The 17,705-nt window shown below is 52.5% G+C and overlaps 1 protein-coding gene across 2 annotated transcripts in view; it reads left to right on the top strand.

Annotated features, from left to right (window-relative positions):
- ASS1 (argininosuccinate synthase 1) overlaps positions 1-17,296 on the top strand; it is a 48,903-nt gene extending 31,607 nt beyond the window's left edge. For both annotated transcript variants that reach the window (XM_081066659.1, XM_081066660.1), the window contains exons 13-16: positions 7,261-7,392; positions 11,989-12,145; positions 15,554-15,619; positions 17,024-17,296. In XM_081066659.1, the coding sequence (XP_080922785.1) occupies positions 7,261-7,392; positions 11,989-12,145; positions 15,554-15,619; positions 17,024-17,069 (401 nt within the window). In that variant the 3' untranslated portion in view covers positions 17,070-17,296. The remainder of the gene's footprint in view (positions 1-7,260; positions 7,393-11,988; positions 12,146-15,553; positions 15,620-17,023) is intronic.
- The last annotated feature ends 409 nt before the right edge of the window (positions 17,297-17,705 follow it).

A 17,705-nucleotide genomic window follows, 5' to 3' on the forward strand; every position in this document is an offset into this window, starting at 1 on the left:
CAGGACTCTACCTGGGTGTAGAAGGGCTGCCCCCTTGGTTAGGCTGCCAGGCCTGTGTCTGCCTCTGGCTGGGCCAGGAGAGAGGAGAGGTTGGTCCCCAAGCAGGTGTCTCTGTCTTCTCTTAGTCAGAGTCCTGTGATTCCCTTTGTCAATCACTCCCCAAATCATCTTGACCGCACACTCCCCTCCAGGACTCAGTTTCTCCATCTGCCCCAGGGGATCTCAGCTCCCTGTGGTTCTATGATATAGCAATGCTATGTGGGGAGCTCTAAGAGGGAGGGGACAAGTTTTCACCAGTTAGAGCCCATGAATAGGGCACTTGAATTTTTAAATACTGGAGGTGGGGTTGAGGCCCCCTGTTTTGACAGGTGTTTAAATCACTTTGCTTAGGGTCAATTTACAAAGATAACACAACGAAACACAACCAGGCCAAAGTATAATCCTTCAGGGTGTTTTCACTAAGATTCCAAAATCCAGAGAGAGCCAATGGCCAGATTTCAGCTTTTGGAAAAGGACGTTGGAGCGGGAGGCAAGATGCTGTGGTTCTCACCCCACGTTTGCCCTGCCCTGCCCTGCCCATGACTTTGGACTTAGCAGCTCGGGCCTCAGTTTCCCAAGTGCATTATAGTAGGCACGGGGGATAGAGTTGATCCTTCAGGCTCTGACCTGTTTGGGTTTATCTCAAAAGGTGTGGGGAGGAGAGACGGGAAGCCAGTCCTTGGCCTCTTTTATGTGTTTCTTCTCAACACAGCTATTATGGAAACAACCTAATTGAAACTCTGGGGAAGGCCTTGTCGAGCACAATATTACTAATTAGCTGCTCCTTTTTATCCTCTCTTACCTTTGTTAACATCTGATTAAATGTCCCTTTGTCTTAGTCTGCCCTTGGGAGCCAGCTCAATGTAGAGCATCCAAGGCAAACATGGGAGGGATGTGGGGGAGCTAGAGACCCGTATCCTCATTTTACAGACTGGGAAACCGAGGTTCAAAGTCACAGGCACGTCCCTGGCAGGACCAGGACTGACTCCAGACCCAGAGAGGATAAGAGCTTAAGTCTGGAGTGGGCTGGTCCAGTGCTAGCCTGTGTGTAATAACTGGAACTGGTGCCGTAGAGGTGCCCCATAAATGACTGTGGCCCCAGGGGAGTGCTGAAAGGACAAAGGCAGCCTATACCCTCTGGGAGCTGTCAGTGAGGCTCAGAGGTGTCTGCTAAGGCACTTGTCTTTCCTCCTTCGCCCGCCCGTGGCAGACATCACAAATTGATTGTGGATGTGTCTCAGTGCTGCATGCAGTCACTACCAATCAATTAGGAGTGGCACTTACAGTGAAAATGAATTGCCTTCCCTTACTGGAAAGATAAGGACTGGCCTTAGGTCGCTTTGTGAAATGGCATTCTGCTTGGTGGGGAGAGCCACCCAAATTTGAACTGAAGGAGGTAGTGACGAAAGGCCTGGACTGGGCTATTCTGGGAAGACATCCTGGAGGTGGTGTTAGGAGTACATAGGCTTCGATTGGTAGAATGTGGAATACAGAGGGTGAAGCAGGAGCTTTGTGGGGCAAAGGAGTGGTAGAAAAAGGTAGGAGGCACCCCGGATAGCCAGTTGGGTGGTGGGTCGGGTGTGATGGGGGCCAAGCCCCTGGAGACCTGGGGAGGCATGAGAAGCTGGTGAAGAGGGTCCAGGCTTTGGTGCCAGGCTTGAGTCCCCGTTTTGGCTCCATCACCACGGGGAGAGCAGCTTGGCCTCTCTGAGGGTCAGCTTCTTCACTGTGAAATGGGTTGTGTGCAGACCAACTACGGAGAGCTCTTGACCCACAGTAGGTGCTGTGGGTTGGGGGATGAGAGAAGAAAAATCGCTTCCTAATTTTACGGTGATATCTTATTTTTACTTCTCCACTCCCAATAATTCATAGTAAGAAAGTAAAGAGTGAGACAATCCATTGGGGCATTATGGATTCCCCCACAAAGAGGTTTTTATTAAGTCCACAGTAACGGGAGAAGCTATTAATTGCCAATTATATTGAGTCCAGAGCAGGAAGGTGCTGTTGTCTGTCCGTATCTCAGTGTACGAGGGAATATGTCATTTGTATTGATTTTACAAAGCCCGTAATTGAAATTCGTTAAGGGCTTGTTTTTTTTTCGGGGGGGAGGTTAGGGAGTTGGGCAGTGCTAGTGCCCTGGGTCTGGGGTGGCCGGCTCAGTGACACTAGAGGCCATGGGGTCAGAGGGGCAGGGGGCTGGGGAAGCTGCAGATGGAGTAGCTTTCGCTGTATTGTGGCTGTTCACATCGTCATTATCACATTATCTTTTTAACTCTGGAGGGGGGCTAATTAAGTGAAGTAAATGAAATCAGTGGGGAGGAAAGGGGGGCAAGCAGGAGGAAAGCAGGGAACGAGCCAGCCCTCGTCCTGCATTCACCTTCCGTCCTCCCCTCCCAGTCTGGCCTCTCAGGACTCACCTCTGCCCCTGCTGCCCTCTTCCTCCACTGACTCCCCCCTCCTCACAGCCTGCTTCCTCTTCTTCTCTCTACTCTCCCTTTTACTCTCTCCCACTCTCCTCTCCCCTCTTACTTCCTCCTTACTTCTCTACTTTCTAGCTAAGAAGGAACAAGGGCTGTGCCTGCCCATTTACCCACCTACCCACCCACCAGAGGCTTTGCACAAATGGAACCTTCCAGATGAAAAGTGGAGGGAGACCTGTGAAGCAGAAGCATTCACACTCCCAGAGGCCTGGGGTAGCCAGCCTCAGAGGCTCACCCTGATTCCCAGCGAGGGCCTGCAGGGCACCAGGGGCATAGAAGGTGGTTAGCGTCCCACCATCACTTGCCTTCCCATCACCATGGCAACCACCTCTCTCCTTGGCCCTTGTACCTAACAGGGGAGCCCTTGGGCTCCAGCCAACCTCCCTTCCCCGGGCCTTTCCAAATCCCTCCTTCTGGACACTGCTTTCCCAAAGGACCAGGGCCTCTGGTCCAGGTGCCCTCATTCCACCCCCACCCCGTGACCCCCGGCTGAGTTGGCAGACCCACTCAATTCTGCCAAATTGCTCAATCCGGGCTAGCCTCACAGCCTCAGGAACACATGAGAAGAATTTCAGCGGCAGCAGCTGGTTTGGTCCCCACCTCTTCGTGTTTGGTCCACTCTCCCCGCCCCCCCCCAGCTCCTTGCCCTTCTTCCCCACCCCTCCCCTTGGCAGTAATTATGGTGTGATTGAAGCTGCTCCACTGAGAACTGCTGACACCTCTGTCTTTTTCCTGTAAACACAGGGAGATGAAAATAGACACTTGGAGCTGCTGTGTGTGTCACTCCGAAGATGTCTGTTGTCTCTTCCACAGCGACACCGAGACTCAGCTGTCATTTCCTCCTCCTTTTTGCGCAGTAGTTTGTATGCCGACTGTCAAAAGCCCCAAATCCCTAGTCTTTTAGCATCAGGTTTCTGTCACTGTTTTTTTTTTAAGTCATTTTTTTTTCCCAAGAAGAAATGCACAGAAATCATCTACTCCCTACCCCTGTGGAAAGGAGAGAGAAGATCTTTAAAATGCACACACACACACACACACACACACACACACACGACAGCAGCAACCTGAAAACAAGCTTTTTGATCAGTCACAATTAACTTTTAACACCTTCTAAAAAAAGGAGCAGGAATATTAATTGTGCTGGTGTGTTTCATGGCTGCAGCTTTTCTTCTTGGGCCACGACTCCTCCTATTTCTGCCTCGGATGGCTGACAGCCACAAGGCTGGTTCTGAGGGCTGAGGGGGCAGCTGGCTGTGCCCACCAGGCACTCTGCTCTTCTCGGAGTTTGGGGGGCCAGCAGCAGGCTCTTGGGCAAGCCGTAGCCTTTCCTCGCTGGAAAGTACAGATGTCTTCCTCGAACCCTACACACCACCGGTGTTGCTCCCTCTCTGGACGATTGGGAGGTGATACTGGGAGTAGGCTACAGTGTTTTAGAGATGAAACCATGAGTCTGCACGCCGCAGCGCGGGGACAGTGTGTCTGGGTGCTTACCTTCAGGAAGGTGGAGGTTAGAAGGCCAAGCCGCAGGCAATTGCAATCTTCTCATTTTCCAGACAGGTTGCCCAGGCTCAGAGAGGGGCTGTGACAGGCGCAGGTCACACAGCAAAGCTGGGCACTCTCTGTAAAGGTGTAAGTTGTGTGGGACTTCCGGTCCCTATCCCTGGCCCTGCAAATGCAGTTTGGACCCAGCCCCACAACTGGCCCAGCCAAGGACAAGAAAGCAGGGAAGCAGCCAGGTCCCCTGGGGCTGCAAGTGAGGTGGGCGGCTCCTACTACTGGTCTACCCTGGATGCTGCTGTTGCTATTGTCTGTGTTGACATAAGGACGGGCTTTAAAAGTTTCTTTGGGTTTTTCCAAAATGTGGCAAAACGAATCCATTTCCCATCCAATAAATACGGAATGCCTAGTATGTGCCAGGATAAGACCAGCAGGCCTTTGTCATGATCTTGCTATAGGTGACTCTTGGGAGATTATTTTATTCTTGGTGATAGTTTCTAGGATAGTTGAAAACTGACCGCTTTAGCATTGTAGTTATTTCTGCCGTTATGGAGGCAGATATTTCTAGATGTTCTGCACACACCTGTCTTTATAAATAGACTGCTGAACAGTCGGGCCTCTCTTGGTGGTCCAGGACCATCGGGAGCCACTTGTTTGTGGTGCCATGCTGCCCCCAAAGAGTGGCCCCAACAACTCCGGTGCTGAGTTCTTGCTTGTTTTCATAGGTCTTCCATGTCCCCCACCCCCACCCTCATGCTGCCAGCAGTGGCTTTTCTCAGACATCCATTCGTCTCCACCTCCATCAGCCTTTCTCACCCCTTTCTTGGGTTATGTCTTTGAGCGTCTCTGCAGAAACAGAGCCCATTAGAACTGTGTTTATAAGAGTAAGGATGAGGCCGAGTGAGGGCCTGAGGAACTCTAGGGAATCTAGGGCTCGGTCTCTTGCATACACTTGGGGATGTGTGTGTTTTCCTGCTGGGGAGGGCATTTCCCCCAAAGGTCACAGCTGGATTCAGAACAGCCATGGCTGTACAAGTGAAATGGGACAGGCTCTTCTGTGGCTCATTGTAGTCATATCCACACCTAGTCTCTTTGACACATACGTCCCCTGAGACCAGGGAACCCCGGAACCCCAGTGAAAAGGCCCTTTCTCCCAGCCACAGCACCCCAGACTTGCTTGCTTCCTTTCATTCTTCAGTGAGTACCTGATCCCTTTGCCAAAGGCCCTAAGGGGCAACCTGGAACAGAGGTGGGAGACCCATATGCTCGTCCTGGGCATCTTGGGCAAGTCATTTCCGTCCCCGGGCCTCAGTCTCCTTATCTGTAAAATTGGCATGTTGGACCAGATCAGTCTTTTAAGGACTGCTTGGTGGAGCCCAGGGTTTACAGAGGGGCCTCTGCTCCCCCAAGTTGGGCCTGAGCTAGCTATTCTATATGCTGGGCTTCTGCCTACGACTGTTTGAATACTGGGTTTGCAGCCAGAAGTTGGAGAACACAGCACTAGGGTGATCCTAACGGGCCTTGCCTTCGAGTTCTGACATTTCTGTGGTTCCCAGACTTAGAGGTGAGAGACGCGGAAAGCTGTCAGGATGAAATTTCTGGCTCATCACACCAACTCAGTCTTGCCCACGTCCCCTTTGGATTTCAAGTTGAAAACAATCTCCTTTCTGGTTTTTGCATTTTTTTAAAAGGATCTTTAAAATTGCGGTAAAATACCGGTCACATTAAGTTTACCATTTTAACCATTTTAAAGTGTACTGTTCAGTGGCATTAGGTACATTTACACTGCCGTGCAGCCATCCCCACCATCCCTCCAGAACTTTTTTCATCTTCCCAAACTGACACTCTGTCCCCATTCCCCTCTCCCAGGCCCTGGTAACCAGCATTCTCCTTTCCGTTTCTGAATTTCTCTACTTTAGGGACCTCATGTAAGTGGAATATAGTATTGGTCCTTTTCCGGCTGGCTAATTTCACTCAGCATAACGTCCTCCATGCTGGTGAGGTGTCAGAATTTCCTTCTTTTTAGGCTGAATAATATTCCATGGTGTGTATATACCACATTTTATTTATCCATTCATCTATTGATGAACATTTTCGTTGCTTCTACCTTTTGGCTGTTGTGAATAATGTGGCCACGAACATGGGTGTGCAGATCTTTTCTGTTTGTTTTTTTTAAGAGCAACCAGTGTGGAAAGACGATGGTGGTCCATATTAAGGATAACTGAAAACTTGTCCCTTTAATGCTGTCACATTATGTGGTGGAAAGAAAGGAACCTTTCATTGTAGCATTCATGGGGACGGGGGCAGTTATTGCCCCTCCTCCATCAGGACACGAGTACGGAGCAGGTTTATTCAAGGTCAGCTGTATGGGCTCACCTGAACTTTCTTCAAGAGGCCACACTGCTGGGCCACGAGGGAGTCTGGCCGTGTGTGCATGGCAATTGGTGCCTCAAATGTCACGTGGTGCTACTATTCAGACCTTCCTTCCAGGTCGGCTTCCTGGCAGATTGTTTAGCAAATGAAGGAACTGAACCTGAGGTGACAGAGGGCGTATTCAGCAAGACCATGGGTTTGGGCCCCCTTCACCCACTGACCCACAGTGCCACAGACAGCACTGGTCAGGGACTCGGGGCCTAGGCTCAGGTCCCAGTTCCATCCTTCTCATGGCCTCAGTTTTCCCACCTGCATAATGGGGTCGGCACAGGTGATTGCAAGCCCTCCACCTCAGCGGTCAGGATTTCTCTGCAAAGGCATGGCTGCAGGGGAGCCACTGGTGAAGGCGGCATACGTGTGCACACGTGTACACATGTGTGTATGTGTATGCATAGCCGCCCCTCCTCTGGCTCCCCGGTGGAAGGAAGGAAGGGATATTTGGGGCCCTGGGCTCCACCGTAGTCGGTTTAATTACAGGTTTTCAGCCGCAGGCCGGTGGGCACGTGTTGGGAAGGAGGGGGAGCAGCTCCGAACCCTGTCATTTTCTAACGTCTGCAGGCCTCTTCAAAGGGGGGCATCCAGACATTTTCTCCACAAGCCGCAGAGTGGACTGTCGTGGCCCCAGCATGAACATAATGACAGATGCATTTTGCAGCAAGCTGGGAGTGAATGGGTCCCACCGGCTTGTCTCCTGTCAAACGAGTCATTATTTTTTTTTTTTATTTTTTTTTTTTTGTCATTTGCTGACAGTTTGGGTTTCATGCGTTTCTCTCTTTTTTCTCCTTTTCCCCCTGCCTGGAAAAATGGCTAGGTATCTACGAGACCCCAGCGGGGACCATCCTTTACCACGCTCATTTAGACATCGAGGCCTTCACCATGGACCGGGAAGTGCGCAAAATCAAACAAGGCCTGGGCCTGAAATTCGCCGAGCTGGTGTACACTGGTGTGTAGGCCCCGCAGCTGCCCCCCGCCCCGCCCTAACCAATCGGCATCTTCCCCCAGTTCCATCCCTCCCACCGCCAGAGCCCAAAAGATGCAGGTTGAATGGGGTCAAGTGGGGACACGGGGTGAGCAAGCGAGGAGGAGATGCTGGGACCCACCCTGTTCACAGGACGTCAAGGGAAAAGCGCCGTTCCCCCAAGGGGCCGCTGCACCTGCCACCTGCAATCTGTAAGACTGCAGCATGGCTAAAGATGCATCACGGGTCATCCCCCGGGCAACCAACCTTTATCCAGCAGGTGCCAGTGCCAGGCACTGTGGGGACACGAGCCATCCCAGGGGCTCCTCCCAACTTTCCTAAGAGAGCTGCAGCCAGCTCTTTTTACAGATGAAGAAACAGGCTCAGCGTGGAAGGAGCTTGTACAAAGTCACATAACGGGAAGTGGCCTCACTGGGTTTGACTCCAGATCAGGTAGAACCTGGAGTTACTATGTGAAGTCCCTCAAGCAGGGGGAAGGCTGCCATGACCAAGAACTCAGCCCCACGCCTGGGCAGTACATGAGCCAGACACATGGCCAGCCCTCGCATGGAATGGTTGGTGGATGACCTTAGCACGCAGTGCATGTGGCTCCCCATTTGACACGTGAGGAGACTGAGCTTCCGTGCCTTTCCTATTGTCACAGAGTTGGAATTTAGGTCTCCTGACTCCAAATCCATCCCTCACCTTGTCTAACAGGGGTCTCTAAATTCAGCCTATAATTTAGCCCATGAGCTAAGACTAATTTCTATATGTTCAAATGGTTGGGGGCAATTTTTAAAAAAAATACCATTTCATGACAGGAAAATTACACGAATTTCGGTGTCCACAGATGGTTTTGGGGGGCACAGTCATGCTCCATTCATGTACATGTTATCTGTGGCTACTTCTAAGCTCCCAGAAGTCTAGTCGTTGGGGGTGGCCGGTTGGCTCAGTTAGTTGGAGCCTAGTGCTAATAACACGAAGGTTGCCGGTTCGATCCCCGCATGGGAGAGACAGCATGACCCACAGAGCCCAAAATACTATCTGGCCTTTCCAGAAAATGTTTGCTGACCCTGCTCTCTAATAGTCATAGCTCCCCAATTTGAGAAATCACATCAAACAGCCTCTCTGAGCTGTTGGGGGAACAGGCTGCTGCCTGAGGCCGACCTTGACATCGGGGGCATGGACGTCAGGGGAACCCGGGAAAATTAATGTTAATAACTCCCCGGGAAAGTTAATGTTAATAACTCCCGAGATTGGCCTCCATTGCCCTCACCTTGTTCCCTTGTCCTCCACCCTGAGGATCTCTTTCCTTTGGAAACTCCTAATCATGGTAACTCATTTTGGGATTTTAAGAGGACTCTTGGTTATTGGCTGGCGTCACTTCTCCCTCCCATTGTTTCCGGCAGCTTTGAAACAGAGTCCCCCTTTCCAGGTACAGACAGGTGTTTAAATACCATTGTCTCCTGCGGACTCTCTTACTCCACGGGGTTTCAGCGCTGAAAGGTGGATTTTGGTTACAAAGTGGGAGAGTCATTAAGACATGGCAGGCTGCAATGGAGGGGACAGCACCTGGCGGGGCTGCTTCTGCTCAGGTGTCCAAGGAAGCCGAGCAGGGGCAGGCAGCCAGCCTCCCTCCCACGGTAGCATGGCTGCCACCTCTCCTGCTGTGGGGCCCTGAGCTGGGCACTGGCGGGTGTTACCTAATCTCAGCTGCACAGAGGTGAGGAAATTGAGCCCAAGGCAGGTGAAGACACTTATCCAAGGTTTCATAGCTGCCGAGCGGTGGCTGTGAGCCCAGGACAGGCCGGCTTCAAAAGCCAACTTCTCGGCCACTTTAAAAAAATCCTAAGGGAAGGGAAGGTCATATGGGCCATTACAAGGGGTGATCAAGGGACCTTGGCAGCATGCACAGGGGAGCCCCGGGTATCTGAGGCACAGCTTGGACCCTGGCTATGGGCTCGGTGCCTCTACGCTAGGCCACCCGTGTTGCTTCTTTGTTACAGTGATTAGGAGGTTTCAAAGGAAATAAAACCTCAGGGTGAAGGAGAAGAGATGGAGCGAGGGCGGTGGAGGGTTATCCTGTGTACTTACTATTAATACTAACTTTGTCCAGGTTCCCCTGACGTCCAGGCCCCCGTAGATGTCAACCTCGGCCTCAGGCAGCAGCCTGTTGTCCCCCCACAGCTCAGAGGGGCTGCTCGGTGTGATTTCTCACATAAATGTCATAGGTCACGGGTTAGCTTGAACAACGTTACTTAACCTCTCTGTGCTTCAGTTTCCTCATCTGAAGAGTGGGGATCATAAGCCTGCCTGTCTTGTGGTGAGGACTGAATACATGATTATTTGTAAAGCATCCAGATCAGTGTCGGGCATGGAACTCTAGTCCAGCTTGTGTGAAATAACCACGGATGCCTGGTGTGGTCTCCAAGCATGGAGGAGGGAGACAGAGGCCTCGCCTCTGGCTGGGTTTATGATCTTGGGTAGGTCTGTCTCCTCCCTGAGCCTCAGTTTCCCCTCCTGTAAAGGACACCAGTCTTTTCCCAGGTCTGTCTAGCTCCTCAGTGATATAGACCGTCACTCTGCCGTGACACCTGGCTTCCTCGGACCCCCTGTGGTCTCGGGGCACAGATTGGACCACTGAAGCAAGGAAGCCTTTCTGCCTTGGCCCCAGTCCTAGATGCCCAGTCCTGGTTACTGTGACCTCTGTCCTCTCACCCCCAAATTTCCTGGTCTACCTGTATGGAGACTGGACAGGCTCCCCACCTCCAGGAGCAGCCTCTATCCTGAGAGACCCTGGCCCCCCCACAAGGTCATCCTGGCAGGACCCCAACTTCAGGACCCATCTCATTTAGTGGGCACAGCTCACCTGCTCTCCCCTTGCCTCAGTTTCTTCAGCAGTAAAATGGGTGTAATGTACAACTCACACAGAGGGTTGTCATTCCCATTAGGACAGTGGTTGGCCCAGCCCCAGCCCCACCTACAGCACATCCACAGGCCTGGGACACGCAGGGTCTGCACAGGAAACTCACTGTCCGCCACCCCAAGCTGCGTCTGCTTAGAAAAGAAATCTGAGCTCCAGACCCCCGAGGGATCGAGGTGGGAGATCCTGGGATAAAGCCCAGGCCAGGTGCCCCCACAGGGGTCTCTGTCCCCCTATCTCTGGCTCCATCTACTGCCTGTCTTCCAGCCTGGGGACTTAACAATATAATTACCCCTACTTAGTCAGAAAGATGGCTAAGCCCAGGACAAGGGTCACGGTGGGAGGTGGGGGCCATCAGGGTCCCCGCCCACGGGGTCTGGAATGGAGTCAGGAGCACTCGCTTGGACCTGCGCACTTTAAGATCTGGCTGAGTGGCTTCAGACAGGCTCTTGCCATTCTGGGTGTCTGTCTCCCTGGATATAGTGAGGCCTGATGGAGGCCATGTTCAAATCTCAAATGAGAAATGCTCAGAGCTTAGCCTGCGTCCTCATTGAATGCACACAACCCCCGGCGAGTGGTTAGTATATTATCACACTGTGTAAATGAGGAACTGAGGCACCTAGAGGTTGCTTGTCAAGGTAGAACTGGGATGTGAACTCACATGGCAGGTCACCGGAGAGCCAGGACCCAAACTCTTCTCTGCCTGCCCGGCCCTCCCCCACCTCTGCAAGCCACCAGCCCCCATCCCAGAGGTCTGCTCCCCTTTCCCACGGAGAGCTTCAGCAGGTGCCCCTGGAGGCCTGGGCCTCCAACAATAGCCACAGACCTGGGGCTGACCTAGCCCTTTATCAGGGCAGGAGATCACAAGCCATCTGGCCCCACAGCTGCCCAGGTGGGCTCACCTTCCCAGCTCCATTTCAGAGAAACCCTACCCCTTGTGCAGTCCTGTCCCTCCCCCAACCCCGGCCAGCCTGCCCGCCGGCCCCTCAGCAGAGACTAGAATGGAGCAGGCTGTCCACAGGTCTGAGCCTGCCAGTGCTGGGGACAGGGCATGGGGGTAGGGAGGTACCCCATGTCTCAGGCACCTCATGCACCGATGGGATGTTCCAAACATAATCAGGAAAGCTCCAAGGTAATCATGTGAAGCAGAGTTGTTTCCACTTGGGCCAACTGAAGACCTAGGCCCCCCACTGCAGCCTGTGTGATCTTGGAGAAGTTGCTCAACTTTCCTGAGCCTCACTTCCTCACCCAGAAAAGCTGCCCTCGTAAAACTGAGCTCCCTGTGGACAAAGGACGGGGTCCCTTTACCACTGTCCCCAGCGCCTGTCCCTGGTGCTCCCTGGATGTCTGTGGCCTGAAGCAGTGAGTTAGCGCCCCTCCTCCCGTCCCTTGGGGGGTTGACTGGACGGCAGGGACAAGGGAGAGCACCTCCTTACCCACAGGAGCCCTCGAGGTCACAGGAGGGGTCCTCAGGCTTGTTCCTTGATGTGGCCGTTTACAAGTGCACATGGTGCCGGAACTCAGCAGTGGACAAGGCAGACCCAGGCCATGATGGGGTGTAGCACTGGTGCCTTTCCTGAACCCCGGTCCCCCCACGGCCCGGCCCGCGGCCAGCAGCAGGGTGGCCCCCGAGGTCTCTCACTTTTTTCTCCCCACAGGATTCTGGCACAGCCCTGAGTGTGAGTATGTCCGCTACTGCATCGCCAAGTCCCAGGAGCATGTGGAAGGGAAGGTGAAGGTGTCCGTCCTCAAGGGCCAGGTGTACATTCTTGGCCGGGAGTCCCCACTGTCCCTCTACAATGAAGAGCTGGTGAGGTAGGCACCCCACACCTGTCTTACTGCTGGTGCAGGTCCTCGTGTCCGGCGGCTCTGCTGACTGGCGTTCTCCACAAGGCTGTGCCTGAGCACACGTCAGGTCCTGTGCAGAGCACGGGAGTGGGGGGACCGTCAGGAAGAGTGTGGACACCACCTCTGCCTTTGGGGAGCCTTCAGGCTAGCTGGGAGAAATGCACCAATCAAACGATCAACTGAATGGAGAATTAGGAAGGGTGACACCGGGCTATGAGGAGGCACAGGATACTCCGGCTGGGTATAATAATTGGGGTGTGGAGAAACTTCTTTGAGCTGATCCCCAAAAGATAAGAGTATGTCATGTGCAGAGGCTCTGAGCCTTGGAAGAAGCCAGAACATCCCAGGCACTACAAGAACCTGAGGGACAAAGGTCCAGCGTGTGAGGGTCCTGGAGCCAGAGCTTAAAGGGAAGGACGTGATTGGATCTGTGTGTTTCGAGAGTCCTGGCTGCTCTGAAAAATGGGTTTGAGCAAGGTGGGAGCTGGCAAGGGTGGAAACAAGGGCTTCCCAGGGACATGGTGGTGGTGGCTTGAACCAGGTGGTGGTTGATGGATTTGGCAAATATTTAGGAGGTGGACTAAAAAGGGCTTGATGTAGAGGGAAATAGAAAGCTCCAGAATCACCTGGATTTTTTTGGCATGAGCGGCTGGGTATACTTTGGTGTCAATTACTGAGCCAAGGGAATGTTCTTGAGGTAAGCTCATGCTCTTGAGGTTGGGATTTCTTTGAGGTAGGCTAGGAGAACTATCTCATTGGATGTAGGAGTCTAGAGTTGAGGAAAATGTGGGTTGAGGACATTGGACAGCGCTGGACATCTCAATGTTTTCTGAAGTTGAGAGGAGACTGTAGGGGAGAGTCAGTGAGATGAATAGAGAGCCAAAGACGGGAACCTTGACGGGCTTCCTCACTGATGGGCCAGGCCAAGGCACTGAGAAGGATGCGAGGAGAATAGGAGAGGCCTGGTGGGCTGGGTCAGAGGTAGCAATTGCCTATTAGCTGTGCCTGTGTTTGCATTGTGAATGAGAGAGTGGCCTTGACCATGGAGCAAGGTGTCTCTTTGGAGGTCACCTGGCCAAACAAGAGGTGGGGGACAGACCCCTGTGGGACAGACAGCCACAACTGACTCAAGTCCAAGGCTGAGGCCAGCTCTCCCCTCCTGGAGGCCAGTTGAGAATTAAAGTACAAGTTTTGTTTGGCAGTCAATATTATTTTTCTCTTTGCCTCTCTTCGCTGTGTTGAGTTTCTCCCCACTTCAATCTTTCTAAACACTTTATAAGCCATAAATATAACCGAATCCGTTTAGATCAGTCGGGGTAAATGTCAAATTATCTTCTCTCTTTCTCTCTCTGGCTCTTTCTTCCCTCCCCCTCCAAATCAACAGCCTCTAATAATCTGCCCAACCCTTCATTAAACCTTACAGTCTCACTCAGGGAGATTAAATGAATAAAGTAAAAAGGGAAAGGGGAAAAAAAGAGAGAAAAGCAGGAGCATTTATTCTCACTGTGTCTCCGACCATTTCCCTTTTCTTTTTGATTTCTACATCGCTGACTTGAAAGCCCTTGAGTGACAGCGTCACAGGGACCAGCGAGGAAGCCGCGAGAGGTAGCAGAACTGGAAATGCCGCGGCACAGTAGGTAGAAAGTAACGTAATTATAGAGCAGGTCAGAGCCACTCGAATGAACAAAAATAAAAGCACAGAGGTTTTCTGTAGACCGTCAGGGGAGGTAAAAAAAAAAAAAAATCATTGTAAACTCTTTTTCCACCCACCCCTCCCCAACCCCAAACCAGTTTTAAAAAGAGGTTTTTCAGTTCCCGAGAAACACCTCTGGAAACATTTCGGCAGCCCGTGGGACAGGTCTGTCCCTGAACGTGGGCCTCACCTTGCAGTCTGGTGGGGCAGTCCAAAAGGGCCCATTTGGGGAGGGGGTGGGAGAGTTCATTTTGACACGTGAAAGATGGAGGCGGAAGGACATATGCACAGGCGGGAGGGGCTCCTGTCTTCTCCCCGGCGGGGCCCTTCCACAGGGGACCGGGCATTCAGACAGTGAGAGAGGCCAGTGTCCTTAGCTGATTCACGGTTTGTGTGTGCTTGTAAGGGGGTCAGGTTAAGCTTGGATTATCACTCCAAACAAGGTCTGTAAAAGTGATTCGGTGTTTTAGTTTGGCCCAGTCTTTCCTCTGCCCGGTGAGAGCTCAAGCGGCAGTCCCTCTGAAGTCGGACATCTTGTCCCCTTTCAGGAAACTTGCTGGTCGGCTGCTGGTGGCCTCACCTACCTGAGCACTGGAGGAGCCAGTGAGGTGGAGAGGAGTGGAAGGCGGGGTGAGGGTGTGGGGATACCATGCGCCAGCTTCAGGGCCCCATGAAGGTCAGGGGGAGGGCGTGGAGGGGAGGAGCAGCAGCCCAAGTCCTGAGCAAGTTTTGGGGCAGCTGGATGTAGAGACCCCATTTGTTGTAGAAAGTCCACAATCCACAAAGAGCCAGTCAGAAGCACAGCCTCGGGGTAGCTGAAAAACAGCAAATTCCCTCTGCCCTGCCCCATCCTGTCCCCGGTCTCACCTCTCTGGAGAAGGCTCCTGAGGGGACAGGCCACCTCCTTGTCATCGAGAACCTTGGAAACTGTTATGTCCTGAGGCTGGAGTTTGGCAGACATGAGGACAAGGGGCTGATTCAAGGCTGGGCGCAAGGAGGGGCCCATGAGAAACGGGGGAGCAACCCCCTTTCCTCCGGGGGCATGGACGGTGGCCTTGTGGTGTCAGATCTGAGACCACAGTGCCCTGAACTTGTCCAAAGAGCTTATCACAGTCGTAATTAATGAAGGCAGATGGATGATTATGTCTGCTCCCCCCAGTGGGCACCATTCTTGTCTTGCTCTTGTTTCCTGAGCGCCTGGCAGGTAGGAGGTATTGAATGAATGAATGAATGAATGAATGAATGAATGAATGATGTGAGTAACAGTGCCTGGGTTTGAGGAGGGATTTGACAGGGTCTCACTTTTTGGACAAACAAGGTGAAAGGTGACACAGTGGGTAAATCTTGAATGTTGGAGGCCGCTCTGTAGCCTGAGGGACAAAAATCAAGACTGTTCCCATGTGCACCCCCTGGCCTCCCGGGCCTTCAGCCACTGAACATCATCAGCTGTTCCTAATCACTCCTTGGAGCCCCCACAGCCCCGAGGGCAGAGATGGCTCAGATGTTTGTCCTCAGTTTACCTACGCAGTGCTCTGGTCATAGGAAGATACCACCCAGTGAGCACTGGCTGGGCTGAAACCTGACGTGCCCATCCATACAGCAGCTGTCCCTGGCCCCAGAGGGCCCTTGGGTGCCAAGGGCAAAGCCCAGAATGCTGACCAACTTCTACTCTCTCCTTGCAGCATGAATGTGCAGGGCGATTACGAGCCAATCGATGCCACTGGTTTCATCAACATCAATGCCCTGAGGTGAGAAACTCTGGGCCCCGGGGGGTCCTCAGACCCCCCAAATTAGGGGAACAAATTCTGCTGGGGCCTCGGCCACTCTGAGCTACCCTGCCCTAGACAAGCCCCACCTTCCAGCCCCTCTCCTCATGGCATCCTCAGCGCCTGCTTTGGACGCAGCCTGCTCCCATTCTCAGCAGGACCAGAAGGCACACTTGTGACAGCCAAAAGGATCCTGGCCACTGGGGCTCCAGGTTTTGGGGTCCTTCCCTTAGCCTCTGACATTCACTGCCACCCTCTCCAGCTGCAGGGTCTCAACGAGGAGACCTTTCCTGGGCAGTTTCAAAAGGGAAATGGTGGAGAGGTAGAAGGACCTCCCAGACGACCACCTGGGAGCTCCCGCCTTCATGTCACCATACCTGAGCTACAGGTCTAGCTAGAAACCATCCTAGCCACGTGGATCTCTATGGCCCATTGGGGTGGCACACATCTGAAGCCACTCAGACCTGGGTTCAAATTTTAACTGCAGTGTGGTCTCAGACCCCTTCCAAACATCTGGGAATCCCACGTAGGGCTGTTAACCGTACCCGCCTCATAGGTACAGGGCAAATTTGGTATGCGTTTGTGGAAAGGAAGCACATGGCCCAGACCCAAACATGCAGGTAGAGCACAGTGCCTGGTGGCACATATTCAGCCTGGCGTGGCCCTGAGGCTGGCATGCACCAAAAGCAAACGGTCGTTTATGCCAGCAGCTACTGTAGACCAAGCCATTCCCAGGCATCTCCTAAGTTGTCTCATTTAATTCTTACACAAATTTGCAACTCCAAAACCAGGCTCAGAGTGTTTAAGTAACTTGCCCACAGTCAAATAGCTAGGAAGCCGCAGCACTGAGTCCAGAAAGCTGTCTGTCCAGTGCTGGGTCTCAATTACCAACTTCCTTCTCATGGGGCTTGGGGTTGGGAAGAAGGTTGTGAGAGCCTCTCTGCTCTCCTTGACACTTGCCCTGGCACACAGCCACCATCTTCGTCCAGAGCCAGTCTCTTTTCCCGGGCACTCTCCCCTCCGACAGTCACCTCCACCTCCCGGCCTGCTGTGCTCTCTGTTTGTATTGTATGACTATAAACCCTTTTAAATGACTCCAAACACACTGGGTTTTCATAATGGCCTCTTCATCTCTCCCATTGCCAGTTAAATGCTTTGTCTTCATCAATGACAAGCAATGTTTTCCCCCTAAGATAAATTAATTACATTATCCTGATTGGAGGGCAGGAGGGGCCAGGGCGGGAGAGGGAATAGAGGGAGAAAGAAAGACAACTTCACACACATCTTAACAAACAGCTGCCCTGCCACCCCAGCTCTGCCTGAATTAATTGAACTGACTGCATGTTGTTATTGTTAATTTTTCTTTGTTTTGATTCTGGTTTACAGGCTGAAGGAATATCATCGCCTCCAGAGCAAGGCCACTGGCAAATAGACCAGCTGACAATGAGGAGCTGGGCCTCCTCACTCTGCCCATCTCCAAGTACAGGCCCTAATTGTCGTGATAATTTGTAATTGTGACTTGTTCTCCGGGGCGGGGCTGGCGGCGTCGTGGGGGTGCCAGGCCCCAGCTTTATTCTCTGGTCTCCTGTAGCCTGCAAAAGTGGTCAGTGAAGGGAAGGGTGGGGGGTGGATACAGTGGGGAGCTGTAAAATGACAATTAAAAAAAAAGACACATGAGTCTTTTGTTTCTTTATTTCTGCAGAGACAGGGGTAAGAGTGTGTGTGTGTGTGTGTGTGTGTGTAGTCAATCGTGCTTTTCTTAGACCAACCTTTGTGTTTTCTAATTTAAGTGATCCCGAAGGCCACCTTTTGCCAGAGAATCTGTTTATCTGGAAGAATCAACCCCTCTCTCCTCCAGCAAAAAAATAGGGAATCCAGAAGTGCCCACCTGGGTCCAACCCTAGCCCAGCCACCTGGCATTTGTCACCAACTGTGGCCCTATGACATGTGCCAAGGAAACCAAGGAGAGTTTAGGGGACGTACTTGGGAGCTGTCCTACCTGCAGCTCACAGTGAACGCCTAGGAATGGTGGCCATGACTGACCACATGGCTGAGTGGCCTTAAGTAG

This window comes from Rhinolophus hipposideros (genome assembly GCF_964194185.1).
Source record: "Rhinolophus hipposideros genome assembly, chromosome: 11".
NCBI classification, from domain to species: Eukaryota; Metazoa; Chordata; class Mammalia; order Chiroptera; family Rhinolophidae; genus Rhinolophus; species Rhinolophus hipposideros.